This window comes from Triplophysa rosa, linkage group LG16, assembly GCF_024868665.1.
Source record: "Triplophysa rosa linkage group LG16, Trosa_1v2, whole genome shotgun sequence".
Taxonomy (NCBI): domain Eukaryota; kingdom Metazoa; phylum Chordata; class Actinopteri; order Cypriniformes; family Nemacheilidae; genus Triplophysa; species Triplophysa rosa.
This window is the reverse complement of record NC_079905.1, coordinates 18,359,478-18,382,142: the sequence shown is the minus strand read 5'-3', so window position 1 is coordinate 18,382,142 and position 22,665 is coordinate 18,359,478. Positions and strand designations below refer to the sequence as shown.

Here is a 22,665-nt window from a genome sequence, read left to right as displayed (position 1 = left end):
TTTCTAACAACGGTCAAACCCTGGTCCTTTTGTTAAAACCATTCCAAAATAACCTAGAAGCTGCCCTGATAGCACACAAACATCTGGGAGACGTTTAATTGATGTCTGCATTTACATCGGCAAGACAATAGTTTGCTCATCTGCAATACGTCTCGAAGACTTCTGCTGTTAGACGTCATATAGACATCTAGATGTCGTCTGTAAGATGTTTATGATTTAGAATGTGTGTAAAACGGCTCTTTCAAAGATGTTTAGCAGATGTTTTCCAGATCTCCAGATCTTTAGCGGAGTACATTTTGTGCCTTGTGTATCATGAAAGTCATTTGAATCTTTCATCCTTTAGATGGCAGTATGGAAATATTTTGAAGTGGAGCGAGTTGCTTACACGTTATAAGGTCACCTGTGACAAAACACAAGTACTGTAGAGTCATGATTGCACAGCCTTTATTTGTATTATACAGCTGGAGGGGTGTTCTTAAAAAGAGAAGCATTTTAAACCACCTTTAAACTTGATCACTGAGTAATTCATCCACATGACAAGTATCATAGATGGCTCAACCTGTGATAAACCATTCCCAGGGAGTCCTGAAAGGTCTAAACCATTTAACACATTATAATTACCCAAATGACCAAACAGTTTCATTGGGAAAGAACAAGTTAAGCACATATACACACATAATAAGCATTTTCCTTGATAAATTCACAGGCCATCATCTATCTCTTTTAAAATCATTTAACATCTGGTCCTCAGTCTACTAGAAGTAGCAGAGAGTTGGTTTATGGAAATCTTTCACGTGAGCCCTTCTCAAGTGCACTTTGACCAATGTTAGCTAACAAAACATCAAAGCATCATGGAAAAGGTCCGAAGTAAAACGATTTGTGCTGAAAACCGAGTTTTAAAGGAGCTGTAAGTTGTCTAAAAATCTGACTCAAGGCAAGAGAGTACAGAAAGAAAAACAGAGTAGTGAAAGCAAGAAAGGGCACATTTTTTCCAAGATTCACATTGTTTTCACACCAGCTGGTTCTTTCAGACAATCACCATCTTTTGAGGCATGATTAGTCTTGGTGCAGGGTCAAAGGTCATAGGTTGCTATCTCATTGACCTCCGAGATACGCAGCCTTTTGGTGACCTCCAAACGGCAAGCCTCAGATGGGCCATGGCAGTATCCACACCACGAACCGAGTGAAGGAGATTGAGGCACCAGTGGGATCGTTCGACCAGACCGAATCCGTTTGTATTTTAATGGCAAATCAGCAAAGTGCATCAGTTGTGGTCAGGTTCAGCTCGGTTCAGAACAGTGGAGTGAGGATTCAGTCACATGATGCAACACTTGTTCTTGAAAAAGTGAGGGTGCTTGTAGCGCAGTCTCTGTTTGGACCGATATTTCTCTAGATAGGTAAGCTGCTTGCTGTTTATGGCGCCCCTGCGTTTCCTGTGAAAGCAAAAATAAGAAATAAATGAGCTGTTTGTTAAAGGGATAGTTCACCCAAAAATGAATATTCCGTCATCATTAACTCACCTATTGTCATTTCAAGCTTCTGCAGAACACAAAAGAAGATATCGTTAAGAATGTTGGTAATCGAACAATGGTGGTACCCATTGACTTGCATTGGTTTTGTGTCTATCTATGCAATAGAAGTGAATGGGTACCGCTGTTGTTTGGTTACCAACATTCTTCAAAATATCTTCTTTTGTGTTCATCAGAAGACAGTCATACAGATTTGAAACAACATGTGGGTAAGTAAATGATGAAAGAATTTTCATTTTGGGGTGAACTATTGCTTTAGGGTCACGTACATTAAATGATCTTAAAACTGCATCTTTGCACTCAAACCTTGAAGGTGTTTAGTCTTGTTACAAAAAGGTTCTTCCGCAAGTATGGTGACTAAGCAATCGTTTAAGAGCCACTTTATGAATATAGCAGTTGACGTCAGAAGCTCAACGTTTGCCGTCCTTGAATGAAGTCAAGAGATGTACGTACTGTCTGATGAACTGGATGGCATCTTCATACTTCATCCCACTTTCGATCAAAGCCACGGCCACGAGGACTGGAGCTCTGCAGAAAAGAAACAAACTTGTTAGCTCAAGTCAAAAGAACCTCCACATCTATTCTATTCTGGTCTTTAGATATGGCTTGGGTCCCTCCTTCAGTATCTCTACAACATTATTTCGCTCATGCGACAGTAAAAAAATAAGCAGATTCCTAACAAAAGTAAAAGCATGCATCTGCTCAAAATAGCACAAGACACGCTGATGTTTAATAGCAGGGCTGCTCGATTATGACAAAAATGATCACAATTAATTTGGCCAATATTGACATCTAGATTATTGAATTAAATAATAAATAAATGTATAAATAATAAATACATTTGTCTTTTTAAAGTGATACTTCACGCAAAAATGAAAATTCGGTCATCATTTGCTCACCTTCGAGTTGTTCCAAATCTGTATAAATTTCTTTGTTATGATGAACACAGAGAAAGATATTTGGAAGAATGACAGATTTTTTTTCCCCCATTGACTCCCATAGTAGGAAAAATTACTTTATCATTTTTTTGTTCCGTTGAACACAAGAGAAGACATTTTGAAGAATGCAGGACAGCAAACAGTTCTGGGGCACATTTGACTACCATTATATTTTTTCCTACTATGGTAGTCAATGGGGGCAAAATCTGTCTGGTTATAAGCATTCTTCCAAATATCATTCTCTGTGTTCATCAGAACAAAGACATTTATACAGATTTGGAACAGCTCGAAGGTGAGGAAATGATGACAGAATTTTCGTTTTTTGGTGAACTGTCCCTTTAACACTGGATTCAACTCAATAAGGAAAAAATCATGTAAATAATCTAAAGTAAAAAAACAAAATAAAGCATGAATGTATACATTTAAATAAACAATACAAAATAATAAATAAAAATCAAATTAAGAATGATCAAATATGCTGTGCACCACTACAAGCTGAAAACTCAAACATATATTCATCATTTTGATAAACTACATTTAACATATCTGACTAAACATGCCACAGCCTTGATTAAAGGAAAGAGGTGCGCCGTGGACTAATAACACAAGAAGAAATGAGAAAATCCTGGCGAAGCAGAAAATGGCACAAAAATCGTTTTACTACGATTATTTTGCTTCCATAATTGTTGGAAGCCAAAATTGAAGTTCGATTAGGATTAACTGCACAGCTCGAACTTAAAAATGTAAACAATCGCTCAACCGTGAGTGTGAGCACGAATTAGGAAGACTGCCTAAAGACCAGCATCGCCTTTAAACATGCCCTTAACAGAAAGGAATGCTCAATCATACGGTGGCCCAGTTCAGTATTTGCATCATCTGAACTGGATGAAAATAAACAAATGGGGCCAAAAAAGCATTGGCACTCTTTCAAGAGTTGAGGCCGATTCCCTTTGGAAGCAGATGAAGTGCGTCAGAGTTTTACCGCCCAAAAGACAAGAGCGGTGAGGGCAGACCACCCCCTCCTTCATCCTAACGTCACTCGCTGTTGTTTGTGGTATTTTGTTTCGCTTGTATGTGCGCCAATAGAGCTTTAATATATCATCTGGAGGGCCTAACCGCGATAGTACATTATGTTAAGGAATATTGGTTTTAAGAGCTTCTGACTTTGTTTTCCCTCTGTAATATTTCTGCTAACCAGGGAATCTGTTTGAGAATCCGAACTCACTGAGTCCAAGTACAGTGCATAGTTATACGAGTTCCCACTTGCTCAGTAAAGAGCCAAAATAGAACACAAGGGAACATCACTCATGTATGACTAAAGAATCTCATTCATATGGGACAGACAGTCTGTCGTAAAGGTCATGGAAAGAGCGCGCGTCTGAGAAGGACGGTACAAACACACGCTCTTAAAAAAAAACACTTTCTGTTTTGTCTTCGGCCCTCACCCCGACGCTTCTAAAAACACAGCCGAGTAAGTGCACTTTGGGGACTGTTGACTTTGGCGGAGCACTCTGTCCACTTTAAAGCCTCCGAAGAGGCACCTCTCACTCGCTACGTAGGCAGTACGACTTTAGTCCATAGGGAACGATCAACTGTGTCCACGGTTAATAGAGGAGATGGTTCTCCTGGGAAACCAGGAGGTGCATAATGATCTATAGAGCACACAGTGCACATTCTTTTCCAGATTAAGGTTCAGAGCAGGGCACCAGAGGTGGGCTTTTCTTATGGGCCACCGGACGAGAAATGAACCCATTTCCCTTTCGGAGTTCTCAGGGGTGGGTATAAAAACAGCCAGTTAAAAGCATGTTTAAATCTTCATGTCTGTGCAACTCCATTTTCACGAACACGTCAACTGACCTTCCAAGACCGGCCACGCAGTGCACAGCCACACAGCAGCCGGGGTCTTCCATGAAGCGTCTCTTCAGTAAACTCAACCAGTCCTCCACCACCTTGGAGGGAGGCGGAGCTCCATCGTCAAAAGGCCAGTCCTGGAAAGAGAAGAAGTTCATTTGAGTTTTAACATTAGAGTGATTGCAGTTATATTCATATTTTGAATAAGCGTTTGTTTTTATATTAACAGTTCATTTTAGGTTAATTTAAGCACTTTTCTTTTGTGCTTGGCATTTTTTAATTTCTTGGCAACACTTAACAATAAGGTGCTATTTGTTAACAATTAGTTTATGCATTAGCTCACATAAAATAACAATGAAAAATACTTCCACAGCATTTATTAATATTAATTCATGTTAATTTCAGCATTCAGAATAATACATTATTCAAATCAAATGTTGTCACTGTTAACATTAGTTAACTAACGAACTAACACGAATAACTGTATTGACATGAACTAACATTACAAGGATTAATAAATGCTGAAAAACTAGATTGTTCATTGTTAGCTAATGCATTTAATTTTTAATGTTAACTAATAGCACTAAAGTGTTACCTATTTCTTAAATATTGCTTATTTAGCTAATTAGCTAATTGCTCATTTACTTCAGATTTGTTCTCGTTAATAATTTTAGAGCCTCAATTTACTGTTAAGGCAACATTTCTTTAAAGTTTAGTTTTTCAAATAATATTTAGGCACATTTTATTTGATTTCAGTTTATAACTGTTTTAATAGTTTTTTTAGTTCATGAAAATAACCCAGAAATAGACCATTTTGCAAGAAGTAAGCAACACTACACAAACGTTACACAACCGACAGAATATTTCGAACCAAATCAAAATGATGAATGAACATATTTTAATTATATATTTGAATTCTAAAAAGAAAAAACAATGTCCTTCTTGACCAGTGTTGTTTACGTCTTGCAAAATGGTCGAGCACTCTGAAGGTATAGTCACATAATTTTGCACATAATAACACGTCTTTGCACTGGATATGAAAATTTACCCAGCAATAAAATAACTTTTTTTTCTCCATTTATAATCAAGTGAATATTAATTGTCAGGTGGGTTATATTCTGCCTTCCATCCTAAAAATATAAATCCATATTTTAGGTATGCAAACCTTTTGCAGAGCCTTAGAAATCCATATATCTCATCTTGGAGTAAAAACCCAAATAAGAAAGTTTGTTTTATTTGTGTCCAAAAACTTTCTGTAGCTAAGGTACAGTATGTACGGTGGCTCTGAACCGCAAGTGATAAAAAAATTATGTTAATTCGTTATAACGAAATATTAATCCGTCAAAACGAGATGTTAATTCGTTATAACGACATATTAATCCGTTAAAACGAGATATTAATTCGTTATAACGAAATATTAATCCGTTAAAACGAGATATTAATTCGTTATAACGAGATATTACAAGAAATTTTAATTTGTTAAAACGAAATATTACAAAAATTTTAATTCGTTTTAACGATATATTAATCCGTTAAAACGAGATACTATTCCGTTATAACGAAATACTAATCCGTTAAAACGAAATACTAATCCGTTAGAACGAAATACTAATCCGTTATAACGAAATACTAATCCGTTAGAACGAAATACTAATCCGTTAGAACGAAATACTAATCCGTTAGAACGAAATACTAATCCGTTAGAACGAAATACTAATCCGTTAGAACGAAATACTAATCCGTTAGAACGAAATACTAATCCGTTAGAACGAAATACTAATCCGTTAGAACGAAATACTAATCCGTTAAAACGAAATACTAATCCGTTAAAACGAAATACTAATCCGTTAGAACGAAATACTAATCCGTTAAAACGAAATACTAATCCGTTATTACGAAATAACATCTCTTTATGTCAACTCCTTGATACCGGAGTTTGAGTTAGTGGCGTTTCATGACAGAAAACAATACGCTTTTACTTTGCTGCTGTGCTGACACAATAGAGGACAATTGTGTTAGATCTCTATTCATTCATTTATGTTTCATTTAGTGTATGTGCCACGTGACGTATAAACGCACAATGTGCTTGAAAAGACCGTTAAATTAGTCATATGCTTAAAAGCCGGTTATCCATTCTTGCGCGTTCTCAGATCACACACCAGTGGTAGCCTATCGGACACTAGAGGGCAGTGTAATACAGGGGGAGCTCTCGACCTGATGTTAAACTGTAATATGTTGAAGTTAAATAAATGTAGCCTATCCCATAAATATGCTACATACAACCGTAAAAGGTTGTCATAAATTGCTTATAATGGATTGTACTACAGTTTGGGGATAACATCAGTTGTTCTCTCAAGTCTTCGTTATTGTGGACGCTGGAAGCAGACCTTTTACAAGCAGTTATTAGTTTACATTTTGGAGTAAGCTATGTCAAGCCTGTTGGTGCTGCTGTTGCAGGTAGTTTGTAATTGGGCGCTGCTTCACGAGTTAGAAAAATAACGGCCCAGCTAACACAGTTACGTCCTGACGACGTACCTGGACTGGACCATATTCGGTGCCACGACGTACCAGCGAAGTAACTTGGTGATTCCCATATTCGTCGTGGATGTTGCTGGGACGTGGTGATTACGGTTTAACTAGAAGGGATACAGCTACCTCTACTGGGCAGGCGCACGTCAATAATAATTTTGACACGCTGAAAACAGTTATTTTTTTATTATTGTTAGGTTAGGTTAGGTTAAGGGTTGGAGTAGGGGTAGGTTGGCGTTATCTGATGTAATTTATTGTAATTATATGGCGAGATTTTGCACCACTGCTGGCCGTAGCTATATCCCTTCAAGGCTCTCCTGTTTTTGCCAAGTGGTTGATATCCTTAGGGCAACATAATGTTGACCCTGGGACAACATTTAAATCAACCAATCGGATTTCAGAACTAAATTTACAGTTTATTTTAAATTTAATCTTCCAACCAGGATTAGGATTAGGACCATTGTTTTTCACTAATCATTTCCATCTGATTTTAGGGGTAAGTGATTTCCTCCTGAAGACATACCAGGAATGTACCATATTCGTCGCAGTGACGTACAAAATAACGTTTCTGGGACGTGATCAGCACGTCCAAACGACCAGTCACGTTATTAAAATCGTTTTTATTTAATTTAAACAATAATCGTCCCTCACAAGGAGGATAACATTAATTTGTGATTTAATCTGTATAATATAAACACTATAATTGGAATAGTTCTTCATTTAAATATGTATAAAGCACAGTGTAACGATTAATGAAACTCAACACAGCACTGTACATCACAATCAGATATTTTAAAGAATTTCTTATATATTTTTAAATGCATGATATGTAGGCCTACTTGTATGTTTTATTTTATTTTAAACATATTGCATGATATTTAGAAAAGCACCCTGCACAGCTGCACTTCTAACATGCGTTCCGGTTCCTACGCAGTGTTCACTGATTTTACTACCTGTCCATTGAAGTGGACTTTGCTTACAATAATCGCTCATTTGGAATGCCCTGCAATGCATCAAAGGCAAGATTGTGTAATATGATAAGTATTGTAATGTAGGCCTACTTTTAAAATAAATATAACATAACACGTGTAGGCCTATAATCAATAATCATAGCTTTTGTTTATGCAAACAATAACCTAATAAACATAATAACAATAAAAAAACATAGTACATTGCGTGACTGTACCCCGCTGACCACCTCGAATATTTCTCTATAGATTTTATGATGACCTTGCATGACACAAAGTAAGTTATTTAAGTTAACTTTAACAGTCATTAAGGACGAGGAGCTATTCGAGTTGGAAGGGGACGTGGTGAAGTGAAAAACCTACCTTAGAAAAAAACTTTCGCCAATATCTTCGGACTGGAGAAGTGCATGTACTTCAAATTTACCACAATCGAAGAGGTAAATTTGTATAATAATACGCACAAATATCACATATCAGACTTGTTGCGTACGCAAGTTTTTTAAGGTGTTTCAAATGTACGACTGTACAGCTATACCTGCATGGTCTACCCTAAACCTAAAAGAATAGCCTAAAAATAATATATGCGTCTTAAAGTTAAAACTTTTACATTAGTTTGTATTAGGCTATACCCAGCAAACACAGGTTCTGACGACGTCGCCATGAAGTTCGTCTTCGTTTGGTCACCGTGCCATTACTTTGTGACCACGTTCTGAGGACGTCCTGGCAACCTTCCGTTTCTTAGAATTTTTGCTTACATTCGAGAAACGTCCTAGCCACGTCCTCAAATAACGTCGTGAATAAATCCCATGGAGAACGTTTTAGCGACGTCATGTACTGGTCTTCAGATAACCTGGACACTGTCATTTGATTAATGAATCTGGGCTGCGTTTCCCGAAACCTTCTTAACACTACGTCGTTCTTAAGTTATACCTTAAGCTGTACCTTATCGTTAATACGTGTTTTCCGAAACCTTCTTAGTTAAGTATACTGTTCCTTCTGTAAGTCGTACTTTCGTAAGGTTGGTCTGGACCGCTCTTACCTTATCGCCGTTGATGGTTCATACCCTATGCAAAAAGCTTTTCTACATCTCATTTAATTTCACATATAAAATTAATATATAATTTAATATAAAATTCTATTTAGTATTTAATTTACATTGTTACTTTACCTTAGTTTTAATTTTCAAATAAAATACTCGGGTTTATACACTAGGCTATTGAAGTGTTTTCATGAATAAAATTGTCATACACTGATGGTTGTTAGCGTTTTTAATTACAGCCTATTATCCCAAGGCACATCAGCTGGCAAACCATTTGACAGGAAAGGCTGAGAATGAATGTTATGGGGAGTTTGGTCAAACTATGGCAGCAAGACAGCGAATAGTTTCTTAAATCAAAGACGGCGCCGTCGCGGAGCCAGTTAGTGTATTTGCACAATTTATTAGAGAACATTTTAGTCCCCTGGAAACCATGTCGAAAAGAAAATACTACACAAATTATCCTGCCACGAGAGCAAATCTGCAGCTCTTGCATCTTGTTGGCCCAACTTTGTCGAGACAAACTCGACGGAGCTAACCCCTCAGCCCCGAAAATCAGCTGCTGCATGGCGGCTCTTCGTTTTAATGCCGTATGCCTTTCGCCAGGCACGACGTGATGGAGGCACATCAAGGCGTCCATTCCATTGCGGGTGTCCCGCGAGTGATTGGCATTCTGGATGGGACACTTATCCCTATACACAAATAGTAATTTACGCCACTAATGTGAATCAACACAGATCGTGGAGAACATTAACACAGAGGCAAACTATGAGAATATAAATGACCCTTTCAAAAACAAGCGAAGCCAAACAGCCAGTTAATGTAGCTGGTTAACGCAGAAAACGTATGGCCGTGAGGGTGCGGGATCGGACACTTGCAAAATTATAAACACACACACACCCTGATGAGCCCTGATAAATGCAATTTCAACTATTTCTATAGCGTTTCTTTATAATAAACACTGTTTTCTCAATACTTTACCCAGCTATAACGCAAGGTAGAGTGAACAATCGATTCTCGAGGCATCGATATCAACCTATTCAACACCCCGCCATGGACAGCACCTGCTAACGTCGCACTTAAGAAGGTTTACCTTAAGTAACCTCAAAAGGTATAGTTCGGAGAACAGCCAAGAAAAGGTGTACTTGAGGTGTACCTTTAGAGTCTTCGTAGCGCGCTAAGAGACAAAATCGGGAAACGCAGCCCTGGTCATTTCTATTTATTATGTTATTGTATGGTAAATTTATGATCAGAGTAAAATCTGTTATAATGGCAAGACGAATGCTATAAATCCAACTTCTGACAGCTATTAAACTAGAGTTTAATTCGATACCACAATTAAAACTGCGTTTCTATTTATATAGTGCGCGCGTCTGATATGTGAGTGCGCGTCTTCAGCACACGCCTTCTCTGTTCTCCAAAGAGCCGCACTCTCGCATCATTTAAACGTTCACGTCACCTCAGTGCCTGATATATTACTTTAGCGGTTTATTAATATTGTTTCTTTACTTCATACCTTACATATGTGAGAGTAAACACATATTTTAGTGATTTTCGATCGATTTGCGTTTAAATGAACGGACCCTGATGTTTGTGACTGTGACTAAAGGAGCTTTGGTTGTTGTTTCTGAAACGGACAACCTGCTAAATTTATGTGGTAAGACAAGAATATAACATTAAGCTTAAAGATAATGTTTATTCATCTCCGTCAATAAATATCTGCTCTAAATCCTCTATATTGTGTTGAAGTCTTTGATTATTTATGTCATGTACTACCGTATAAATAAAATATCTGATTGTGATGTACAGTGCTGTGTTGGGTTTCATTAAGCGTTACACTGTGTTTTATACACAGTAAAATCGCAGTGTTAAAAAAAGGTCAAATTCACAATCACGGTGTACTGTATATATAATCCACACTCTCAAAGTGTGTATTATATAAACACTGTGAGAGTTAAAGGTTTCCGCTTCCGCGTCCATAATAACGAAGACTTGAGAGAACAACTGATGTTATCCCCAAACTGTAGTATAATCCATTATAAGAATTTATGACAACCTTTTACGGTTGTATGTAGCATATTTATGGGATAGGCTACATTTATTTAACTTCAAATATTACACATATGATGCTTAACATCAGGTCAGAGAGCTCCCCTTGTATTACACTGCCCTCTAGTGTCCGAATAGGCTACCACTGGTGTGTGATCTGAGAACGCGCAAGTATGGATAACCGGCTTTTAAGCATATGACTAATTTAACGGTCTTTTCAAGCACATTGTGCGTTTATACGTCACGTGGCACATACACTAAATGAAACATAAATGAATGAATAGAGATCTAACACAATTGTCCTCTATTGTGTCAGCACAGCAGCAAAGTAAAAGCGTATTGTTTTCTGTCATGAAACGCCACTAACTCAAACTCCGGTATCAAGGAGTTGACATAAAGAGATGTTATTTCGTAATAACGGATTAGTATTTCGTTTTAAGGGATTAGTATTTCTTTAACGGATTCGTATTTCGTTTAAGGATTAGTATTTCGTTTTTACGGATTAGTATTTCTTTTAACGGATTGGTATTTCGTTATAACGGTTAGTATTTCGTTTTAACGGATTAGTGTTTCGTTTTAACGGATTAGCATTTCGTTTTAACGGATTGTATTTCGTTATAACGGTTAGTATTTCGTTTTAACGGATTAGTTTTCGTTTTAACGGATTAGTATCTCGTTTTAACGGATTAATATATCGTTAAAACGAATTAAATTTTTTGTAATATTTCGTTTTAACAAATTAAAATTTCTTGTAATATCTCGTTATAACGAATTAATATCTCGTTTTAACGGATTAATATTTCGTTATAACGAATTAATATCTCGTTTTAACGGATTAATATGTCGTTATAACGGATTAGTATCTCGTTTTAACGGATTAATATTTCGTTATAACGAATTAACATAATTTTTTTATCACTTGCGTTTCAGAGCCACCGTAAGTATCAGTATTAACAGGGCTTAAAGTTTATATTTTCGAGTCTGTCTGAGACAGATTTGCAGGCATTCAATTCTTGTACACTTGGCTCTTTAAAAAGTAGGTTATCCAGACGGTATCCTTTTTGGAAATAAACTCTTCATATATATATCAACAATTTCTAACTTTAGGGTTTAATACAAACATTACACATTACACAACATGGTTTGTGTCAGCAAGGCAAAGAGCAGTGCCTGGGAGGCATGTGAAACCTTCATTTTAGCGTATGTGTGTCTGTCCTGTGATCCTGTGACCTGAAGGTGAGAGGTGAATCACAGGCCTCTTAACAAGAGGTCCAGTAAATCCCATCCTACTTGTCCCGCCACCATTGAGGGTCTCTGATGTGGTTCAGCTGCTAAGGGACGTGGCTAACGCAGACCAGCAAACTAACTGGCATGCCTAGATGCCCACATAAACGCATACTCGTGATCCAGAGAGGCTTGTGGCAGGGCAAGCTTTAATTATAAAAAGCTTTCTCACAGCACAGACGCAGATAAGTCAGCATTCGGAGACCTCAAAATATCACTCGTCACATGAGACCTTTGAGTGATATGCAGTCACACAACAGCCTCGGGGACGGGGCGCTCAGCAGGTGTGAGCCCCTTCGAGTAAACAAGCCGAACTGGCAAGGCCTCTTTAGAGAATAGCCTTTGATGCGTGAATGGCACGCCACAAACGCTTCCTCCACTTCCCACCAGTCCATCCTATTGATTTCCAGGGCAAACATGCCTCGCGCAGAAACCTGCAGCAGAGGAGCGGATGGTGGTCTGCTGATGTAATGCAGGTTGGGTAAACAGCCCTGGCCTACTTTGGGAATGCAGAATTGGATGCAGGGTCACATGCACAAATGAACTGATCTGGAAGAGTGTAGAGTGGCACGTGCGCACCTCCTGGGAGCACACAGTTTAGTCCCTTGTTGTAGGTGCTCTGAACGTCGAACAACACGCATAACACCGCTGATTGTTCCCACTGGGGCTTTTTTTTGCCTCGCAAAGTTTCTCAGCAACTTATGCGCCAGATGAGTGACATTTCGTGAGCTCACCATGGCGCTGCAGACCGAAACAACAAACATGCGTTTTAGACAAAGCTATGGCGTAACACGAACGCAACTCAAATAAAAGAGTCTGAAACGTTGACGTCTTGTGTTTTATATGAAAATACATAAAACACAACGGAACTGACATTAAGTATGCCATAAACATGGAGATCTTGCAATAACGCATGCAACTGGTGTTTCATGAATGGCATCCCATGAGCTTGCCATTACAGATAAAACGGCAGATGCGTATTTTATTTGAAATAAAACGCATACGTAACGCCAGTAAATTAAATTGAATGCATCACGTAACATCGCAGCGTTTTACTTAATTCTGCCCTTGTTTTTTTTCTATAGAAGTCTTATTCACTGCGGGTAAAAAGGCAACTAATCTCTCCAGAGGACGCAACAATAGGATGGATGGTTGTGTTTGTGTGAATTATCGAGTTCTGCAAGAATATTGGCTCCGTTGTGGCCTTCCTATCCACAAAACGCAGTCAGCCTTGAGTTTCTCCTTTCCTCAGTCTTACTGTGAGAAAGTCAAGAAAAAGTATAAAAGAAAGGTTGGGTGGGCGGGGACCGAACGGAGGCCACACGGAGAGACCAGGCTCTGCAGCTACCATAGCAACAGTGCAACGTTGACGTGGGTAATAAGAAACACGTGCAGCTGCTTGGAAGAGAACATTCTCTATAATGAACATAGTGTGTGTGAGAGAGTATATGGGGTCAGGGGAGTCAGCGGGGACCTTTCTCTTTCTTGTCTAATGCAGATAATCGTCCTGTGTGCATCATCTTTTTCTCCATGTCTAACTTTAAGTGTGAAATAAACGTCATTTATTACATGGCTCTTGGAAATACTTGATTCTCATTGGTCAACAACAACATTCTGAAGTCAAAAGCTTTTGTATGACTGGAAAATTTCATAAATGTTCCTGCTTGTTAAGTGCATTAAAGAATTTGCTCTGTGGTCTCTTAAATAGAAAATCATTTGAACTTAAATTCTTATTTCATGTCAATTGGAGTAGTTTTGTAATAAGCAGGATAATGTACATTCAGCTGGGTGATCAAGACCCCGATGGGAAGAAACATCTTTTATAACTCTAAAGAGGTTTATTTAGCAAAAAAATGTCCAGCTAACTAGACATTACACAGTAACTAAAGGAACACAAGTAAATAATTGAAAAACATCTATTTGAGATGATGTTTTAATTTATTAGATAAAATATTTAAAGCTGCAATCTGCCTTACATTTTCTCGTAAATTGTACTCAACAAAAAAAATCCAGAAAAATGACAGAGATAAGAAAAAATTACGGAAAAAAAAGTTTTTATTTACTTGCTGAATACATAATTTTGTTCATTAAAAAAAAGATTTTTTTCCAAACAACCAGATTGCAACTTTTAATAGAACTAATAAATTAGTTGAAATGAGCGGTCCGATATCACATAATCCCCAGATGTGGAGTGGTAACTGGGAATATCAGACAGTTGGATGGGGTGATCAACCAATCAGAATCAAGTATTCAAGAGTAATGTTTTTTTTTAACAGACAGCAAGATAATGTACACTCACCACAACTGTGATTCCATCCTTCTCCAGTGGGGTTTTGTCGTAGGTTATCTCGCAAACTCTGACCACCGTTGTGGCACCGTACTTCTTAAGATCCTGAGTAAGATCATGGAAAAAAAACTATAAATGAATTTAAAAAATCAATCACCATTTGTACTTACATCATTTTTCAAAAATGCATTAAACCACAAACACAATTACTTTAATGGAAGGAAAAGTAAGGTAAGCCACCCATGAACATCCCCTGTCCCTCATCCCTGCCATGTGACTGGAGCACCGGGATGGGTTTCCAAGGCAACGGAGCCTTTGTAGATGTGCTGTTATCATTAAAGCCTCCATGGTTCATGCACACTTTCCCAGCAAGATAAGAATGAGTGGGCCATGTGACACTAGAGTTGTCTTAAGATAGACCATGTGAGCCAAGACTGATGTGATATATTTAAGTGTGTGTGCTTCAGAAAGGGCTAAAAGGAGAAGTGGTGGGAGGGAGGGAACAGACGGCACAAATACACACAGTAGCATCTTGGATAAGACGGAGAGAAAGTTCTCACCTCAATGAAGCTGTTTAGAGTGGAGTTTGTTGGGTTGTGAGTAATCAAAAACCTCATGTTCTTGTAGCACACCTCCACAGGGGCCGGCCGGTTCATCCGAGCCATTGTGCCGCCTTAAACGTAAGTGTCCAACCTTCAAAAGAACCAAGTTCACCCAATGTACGCTCTTCACCGATGTGTTCAGTCTCAGATTAAAAAAATAAAATAAAACCTTTAAAGACGTGGGGTTTTGCGCGCCTTGATGTTTAAAGTCTCCAAAACCCGAATCCTCTCTTTAATGGCTTACTGTAGCCAGAGAGGTAAGATCACCCCATTAGATTTCTGAAGAGTTTTGGGTGGTAAGACCACTGGCAGTAGAGGGAAGACTTGGCGCATCCAGAAATCAGATCAGGCCAGCGGGTAGCACGTCGAGCATTCTTTTCTGGTTCAAACAAGAGGATGTTGAGCGTGGCAGTAGTCTCCAGTCCTCTGCAAGAACGCCATGGACAAGGCCTCTACCGAGGGGAAGAGCTGTTAAACAGAAAATTGAAAAAAGACGTAAGTGGGTTTTCTTTTCTAAAATTGAATATTGACAAGCAGAACCCAGGACAGTCTGTTTAAGAAAAACATGACGCATAGTGCGGTTCACGTTAACTGTGAGTCTGTGACAAAGGTTACATAAAGGGCTATTTCCTTTTGTCCTGGGCTGTTCCAAGACAATGTCAGTGCCATCCTATTTTTTTATATGACCTATATATATATATATATATATAAGTCTTGAATGCTTGAACTTCACAAAGCCTTTATCCGTACCTGTCTAGTTTAAGTTAAGTTTAAAAGAAACAAACTTACTCAATATCAGATATTTACTTAGAATGACGTTTTTTTCTCTTTTTTCTCTCACAAAACACAAAAAAGTTCTCTACTCTAATACAAATACACCCCATCACTGACAGCATCTGATATCAAAACATCTGTTACTTACCCCATAGTGGCTTGTTTAAACCATAAATTTAATGTTGTGGATTACGGTGCATTTGTGCTGCAAGATGCGGGAAACAGCGAGTGATTCTGTTGTACGAATGCTGCTCCCGTGTGCTCATGTGTTTTACTGACACTCCCCACAGATCTGTTACTGTAGGGACCTACACGGGAGACTTGAGCAGAGCAGTGGAGACTGAATGAGGGATGGGCACGAGCACCCAGGAGTACTCGATACTGACAGTAGCAATCGATTGTGACAACATAATTGACTTTTTTTAACTTTATGCTGATCTCAATTGTGTAACAACTAACATGCACAAATGTGCCAAATGTTTCAAAGTGAGATGGAGGTGTCTCTATTGCAAAAGATGATATATCGACATAAAATATGATGTCTGCTTAATCCTATTCGTTTAGCTGCCAACACATGATCTGTGTCAACAATTTTTTTAATTTACATACAGAAGGATGACTTGAACCTTGAATGTTGTCAATTCCAAAAAATGTAATTGAAAATTTATATTTTTTGGAAATAAATCTGTTATTTGAATGACAATTTATATTAATATTTATTGTATATCAATTGTGCTGAATTAAATTAAAACTACTCAACAGTTATTGATTCTTTGTGGAAGTCTACCGGAAGTTAAAGTGATAGTTCACCCAAAAATGAAAATTCTGTCATCATTTACTTACTCTCTTGTCATTTCAAACATACATGGCTTTCTTTCTTCTGCAGAACACAAAAAAAGATTTTTTCAAGAAAGTTGGTAACCGAACAGTGCCTGCACCCATTCACTTCTATTGTATGAACACAAAACCAATGCAAGTGAATGGGTGCCAGTTAACAACATATTTCAAAATATCTTCTTTTGTGTTCTGGGGAAGAAAGAAAGTCTATTGCTTTGGGTCTTTAACCGCAGTTCTAATCTACCATTTATCGCTTTTAATCGATTAAAACTTTAACAACTACAGCTTGACCTCATTTGCATTTCCACTCCTTTCTACAAATAATCCACTCTTTCTAAAATCTTGATTGCTCAGACACAAACAAATCATTTCTTTCATTTTGTGATGCAAGATAAACAACAAAACAACAAGTAAACAATAATAGCCACAGTGTTTCCCCTACCATTGCTTTAGGGGGGCGCCCCGCCCCTCCAACCGCACCTCCCGCCCCCCTTGAAGGTCAAGTTAATTTTATTTTTTATATAGCGCCAGATCACAAGAGAAGTCATTTAAGGTTACCTTTCTATATAACATGTCTATACCTTGTTCTCGTATTAAACAAGCTAAATAGCATTATGTTAATAATCTTATTTACATGGCGGCATAGACATGTCATCTCTGTTTCTACATGAGCCTTTACAAGTTCCCCTCTGCTCTCCTTAACAAGTTCCGCCCCCGTGCTCTTGCACACAGAGACACGTGCGCGCACATCTACAGGTAAGCAGCACACTCCCACCAGCGGACAGAGAGCACGTGTGGGAAAATATGTCGTGTCAACCACCTGAAATTTAGATAAAAATATTGGCATTTTTAAACGCTTAAACGCTCCCAGTGTGGTGAAAATGGCAACATTCGCTCTCCTGCTCCGAGTCAAAGTACAGAAAAGACGCATGCCCTGCCCCTGACAAGCAACAGTCCAGTTACCACCGGATGACAGGTTTTCACCCAGCTTATCCTTCGTTCCACCCGGACCGCGAGACATAATAAACCATTCAAAACATTAGACTATTTCTGTAGTCTAAATTGAGCAGCACGTCTACATAACTGAGCTGCACACATGCGCACTCAAGTAAAGTTATGTTGATTATTTTGCCTATATATCTTTATTTATCGCCAAACGCGCTTCATTTGAACCCTTTCTGCTTCCGCTGCTTCTCAAGCCAAAATCGCTGACCAAGACCAAGTAAATAAATGGACACTTTTACTGTAACGCTTAGTTGTTTAAAAATGTTTTTAGCTGTCAGTCAGTTTACTGTTTGTGACAGATTATAAACCATAACGTCTTGTATCTACATTTAGCATTAATGATATTAAAAGGATTAAAAATCAGCATGTTAAGAGCATTTCATAATGAATCATGTTTTAATCAGAAAGATTATTTAGAATCAGTAGTATGAATGGCATGGAAAGGCTACTTGTTAGTAACTTTGTAAGTACTTCTCATGATAAATTCATTTCATACGAGACAAAATAGTAAAAACTCAACCTCCAAGTCTGTCCTATAAATTAGTACCAACCATCGCCCCAAAAGAAAGGCTACAGTGTATTTCAACATAAAACAGGAAGATTTAATTAAAATTATTGCAACATCTAAATCTCTAGGAATCACTAATCTCTGGAATAGCCTCCCCGATACTATTCGAGGGTCAGACACACTCTCCCAATTTAAATCTAGATTAAAGACACATCTTTTCAGCCAAGCATTCACTAATACATAGCTAATGAACAGCAGCTACGCTAATTATTCTCTTTCTGTTTCTGCCCTCGCCTTGGGATGCCCATCCCGAGGTAGGGAGAGATTCCGCCAGGCCCAGATGAACGTCATATGCCCATCCACAACTAGAGATTACGCCAGCTACATCGGAAAATCCCGTGCCATCCTCCTGTGAGAGCCTGCGGACTGACTGACCATCCAGCTCCATCCAAGGCAATTCCATCACCACCCAAGAAAAAGGCGACCATCTGGCCGGCCCAGCTCAGACAATTCCATCCCCAACCGAGAGCAAAGACGGACTACCTGTCACATAAATGCTAACTTTACAATACTTGGTATTTAATGCTAAACTTACATCACACGACAGCAGTTTGAAGTTATGGCTGCACTCAGTGACTTTGATTGGAGGTAGCTGGGTGGGTGTTGTAGGGAGTGGGGGGGCTTGTTGGTTGTGGTTCGGGGCGTTTCATTTGTTGGGACTGTGTGGGTCTGGTCTGGTTGGTCTTGTTTTGTGGTCGATGTCGGACAACAGAGGAATAAAGTTAATTATGCCATTACTACTTTTCGTTGGTTGTCCCTCTGTTGTCTGTTGTTGATCACGGAATGGGACCGGGTTGGACCTGCACGGTTTCGGCGGGTGGGGCTTCCTGGGTCGCGGCTCGTGGGTTCTCCCTGTTCTTTGTGGACGTTGCTCGGTGGCTTTGGTCGGGGTCACTGAGTGCAGCTATGACACGTCAGAGGAGATCTGGCCCTCCCGGCTGAGCCTGGTTTCTCCCGAGGTTTTTTTTCTCCATTATTCAGCATTGGAGTTTGGGTTCCTCGCCACAGCAGAGCAGTGCAGTGTTGGCTTGCTCACCGGGAGACTGCATTTATTTATTTATTCATTTATTTATTAGATATTATTTATTATAATGATCTTGCTTGGTCTATAAACACCATGCACTGTGCTGTGTTTTACCTTTCTGTGTTTTTCTTATTTGCTCCTGTAAAGCTGCTTTGGAACAATGCACATTGTGAAAAGCGCTATATAAATAAAATTGAATTGAATTGAATTTCAGTTGTTACATTTGTTGTCAATAGTTTTTGAAATATTCAAATAGACTACTAGGACTTCGCTTCAGCACCAGAGCCTACAACACATTTGATCAGTTACCAGGCCTTACTGTGGCTATCAGAATATAAACTAAATGGCCTGATAAAACATTAGATTGATTGATTAAATATTATTTATTAAACAAGCATTGTCCGGACCTCTGCCGCAAAAAAATCTAGAGACTGCACCCCCCCAAAGCCGTAAACCTAGGGGAAACACTGAGCCAAACAACATTGATTTGATCAGTTTATTGCATTGATACTTTTACCAGTACCATTAGGATTTACTTCTATTATTATTTATTTAACAAATATCATGGTTAAACCATAATTATGTAGGGAGATCATAGTAAATCTGTGGTTACTCTTTCAAAAGAAAAATATAGTAATATTATTTAAAGGGGTCATATGATATGACACGGCTAAAACGAATATTACTGTTTGTTTTAGATGTAATGCAAAGTGTATACACGATTTAAGGTTCAAAATCGCTGTATTTTTCCACATACCGTGCATGTTTGTATCTCCTCTTTGCCTCGCCTCTCTGAAACGTGCAGATTTTTTACAAAGCTCATCGATCTGAAAAGCGAGGTGTGCTATGATTGGCCAGTTAACCCGTGCGTGATTGGTCGAATACTGCAATTGTGTGACGGAAATGTAACGCCTCTTACCATATTTGGAACATCAGGTTCCAAAGCAATTGTACTGACAGGTACGCCCACCTCACTTGCGTATACATTTGGGCGGTCTTAGTCAAATCAGACCACGAACTGACGTTGATTTGTTGGGGTGTGGTTACACGAGGCGTTTCAGGCAGGTCTGGGTGAGCATTCGCTTTTAGATAGAATGAATCTTTTGTGTCTAATACATGCACGGGCAACTTATAACACACCAAAGACACAGAAAAACACGTATTCGCGCCATATGACCCCTTTAACACTAACTAAACCTCAGTGTGTAACTCACCCCCCACATGCTACGGACATAAGTTATGAACAATTCTTGCCTAGTGGATGAAGAGGAGAAATAAATGCCATAGACTCACAATGAAGAGACCAAAGCCATGGTCCAAAACTACTAAATAGACTTCAAGTGGGCTAGACCTAGCCAGTAAGTGACACCCTAGCAACACCTTGGCAACTACCCATACATTTATTGCTTCTAATCTAGCTGTTAAATCACATCCAAAATCCCAAAATATGCTGAACTGGGTAAAAATCTTAATCAAAGTAGAGCAATGAGCCATTGGAGCCACAGTTGTTGGAGAAAGACCAGCGTGTAAAACAAACACTGAGAGCAATACTTCTGACACTAGGTCCACGGGGGGAACTCACTTGTACTGTTCTCAAGTATTCCATGCAGAGTAAGGTTAATTGGGTGAATCCGTGCTATATCAACAAGACACAAGGGTCACGCACTCATTCACTGAAACATACAGAGACTTGTGAAGATCTGTAAACAGTCACCAGTAAATCCACAGCATTACCGTGAACTTCATAGCTGAGGGTAACCATGACAGTGTTGTGCTTGTCTTCACAGACCAATTACCAAGCCTGTTTCCCTCAAGACCACAAATACTACTTAAATATTTGTGCTGACAATTTGAAGTGCTGCATTGGGCAACTGGGACCTTTGTACGATGACACTAACAAATAAGATACAGCAAAACGGCCATGAGGGCAGATGGAGAAATGAGCGAAAGAACACAAAAGAATATATTTTAATGAATGTTGTTAACCGGCACTCATCACTTGCATTGGTCTTGTGTCCATACATAAGAAGTGAATGGGTGCTGGTGCAGTTCGGTTACCAACTTTCTTCAAAATATGTTCTTTTGTGTTCTAGGGGAAAAAAGAAAGTCAAACAGCTTTGAAATGACAAGAGGGTAAGTAAATGATGACAGAATTTTCTTTTTGGACCATCACTCAACGGACATCATGATGCATCATTTTTCTGAACTTTTGGCTATATGAGGGGGCGTAACTCTTACAAACCCTTGTGTTTTTCATAACAGCACACCATCTACAAAGAAATGACTCAATTTGTACCTTTAGAGTGCATCAAGAATTTGTACCTTTAGTATGCATCAAGGATTTACAACTGGCAGTTCAGTTTTCTCAGGAATTAAAAACACTATCAAAATGCACTTTAGCGCATGACTACATCATAGGTTACCCATGTGGACAAATAACCGGCATAATAAGTGTTGACAGAGACAATGAATTTAGCTTGTGCCACTGCACAGCTTGCAATTAGTCGCCTCCTTAAAAAACATTGCTTGCAAACAGCAGAAAGTCTTCAGGACATGTATTACCCAATAGGTCGAGTTACTATTTCAGTCACCAAGTCTTTCGACATTGCCAAAAATGTGGCCTTCCTGAAATATCAATTTCCTCAGGTGATAAAGACAGATCAGGTCAACTAGTTATCCAACAAACAACAAGTTCAGCGAGTTAGTGAGTCAATCTTTTTTTTTTCAAGCTGGGTTTTAAATCTTTAGACATTCCAGCCAGGCTAATTGTATTTCACAAGCAGCTTAAAGTGATGATAAGAGTGGCCTGTGCACTACGTGTCACCTGTGTGTTATAAATAGGCCCGGCAGCTGCTTTGTGATACATTAATGTTCTGGCCAGACCCGGCCACTGGATATGAGATATCATCGGGCGGGGGTGTGTTTTGAACACGGTCTAGCTTTGTGAAAATTGTTTGAGAGTCCAACTGTGATCCTGAGCGATGGAAAATCTGTAGTTAATTATGGATTCGTTGGGCTGTTGATATGGAAAAAACGGCATCATAAAGTTGTTGTGGTGGAAAGTACAAGATGAAGTTAACTGGTAAAGTGAGATCAAGAACAGAACGCAGAAGCTCAACTGATCATTTGTGGTGTCTGATTGACAGAAACACTAAATCATAACAGTTCACAACTTAATATTACATGACTTGTTTTGCTCTATCTCGTTCAGATATGTTAAACACTATGTAGTCTACGGAAGCCATGAAGTCATCTTGTATCCATGAAGCTCCATGGGGGCTCTCATCCATGGTGAAAAAAAATGAGATCTTGAATAGAGACTGTGTGCGTGTGTCCTAGCAGATGACGGGTTCTTAGCAAGCTTGCACCTATATGTCATATGCA

General features: G+C 38.8%; 1 protein-coding gene across 2 annotated transcripts in view; it reads right to left on the bottom strand.

Annotated features, from left to right (window-relative positions):
- Positions 1–427: 427 nt before the first annotated feature.
- The window catches only part of ptp4a3a (protein tyrosine phosphatase 4A3a), a 50,664-nt gene continuing 28,426 nt past the window's right edge, over positions 428–22,665 (bottom strand). The window contains exons 2-7 of one of the 2 annotated variants that reach the window (XM_057354987.1): positions 15,243–15,541; positions 15,032–15,164; positions 14,484–14,576; positions 4,325–4,455; positions 1,983–2,057; positions 428–1,433 (exon numbers count right to left, since the gene is read on the bottom strand). In XM_057354987.1, the coding sequence (XP_057210970.1) occupies positions 1,316–1,433; positions 1,983–2,057; positions 4,325–4,455; positions 14,484–14,576; positions 15,032–15,136 (522 nt within the window). In that variant the 5' untranslated portion in view covers positions 15,137–15,164; positions 15,243–15,541 and the 3' untranslated portion in view covers positions 428–1,315. Of the gene's footprint in view, positions 1,434–1,982; positions 2,058–4,324; positions 4,456–14,483; positions 14,577–15,031; positions 15,542–22,665 lie in introns of both variants that reach the window. The other variant, XM_057354986.1, reaches the window with a different exon arrangement.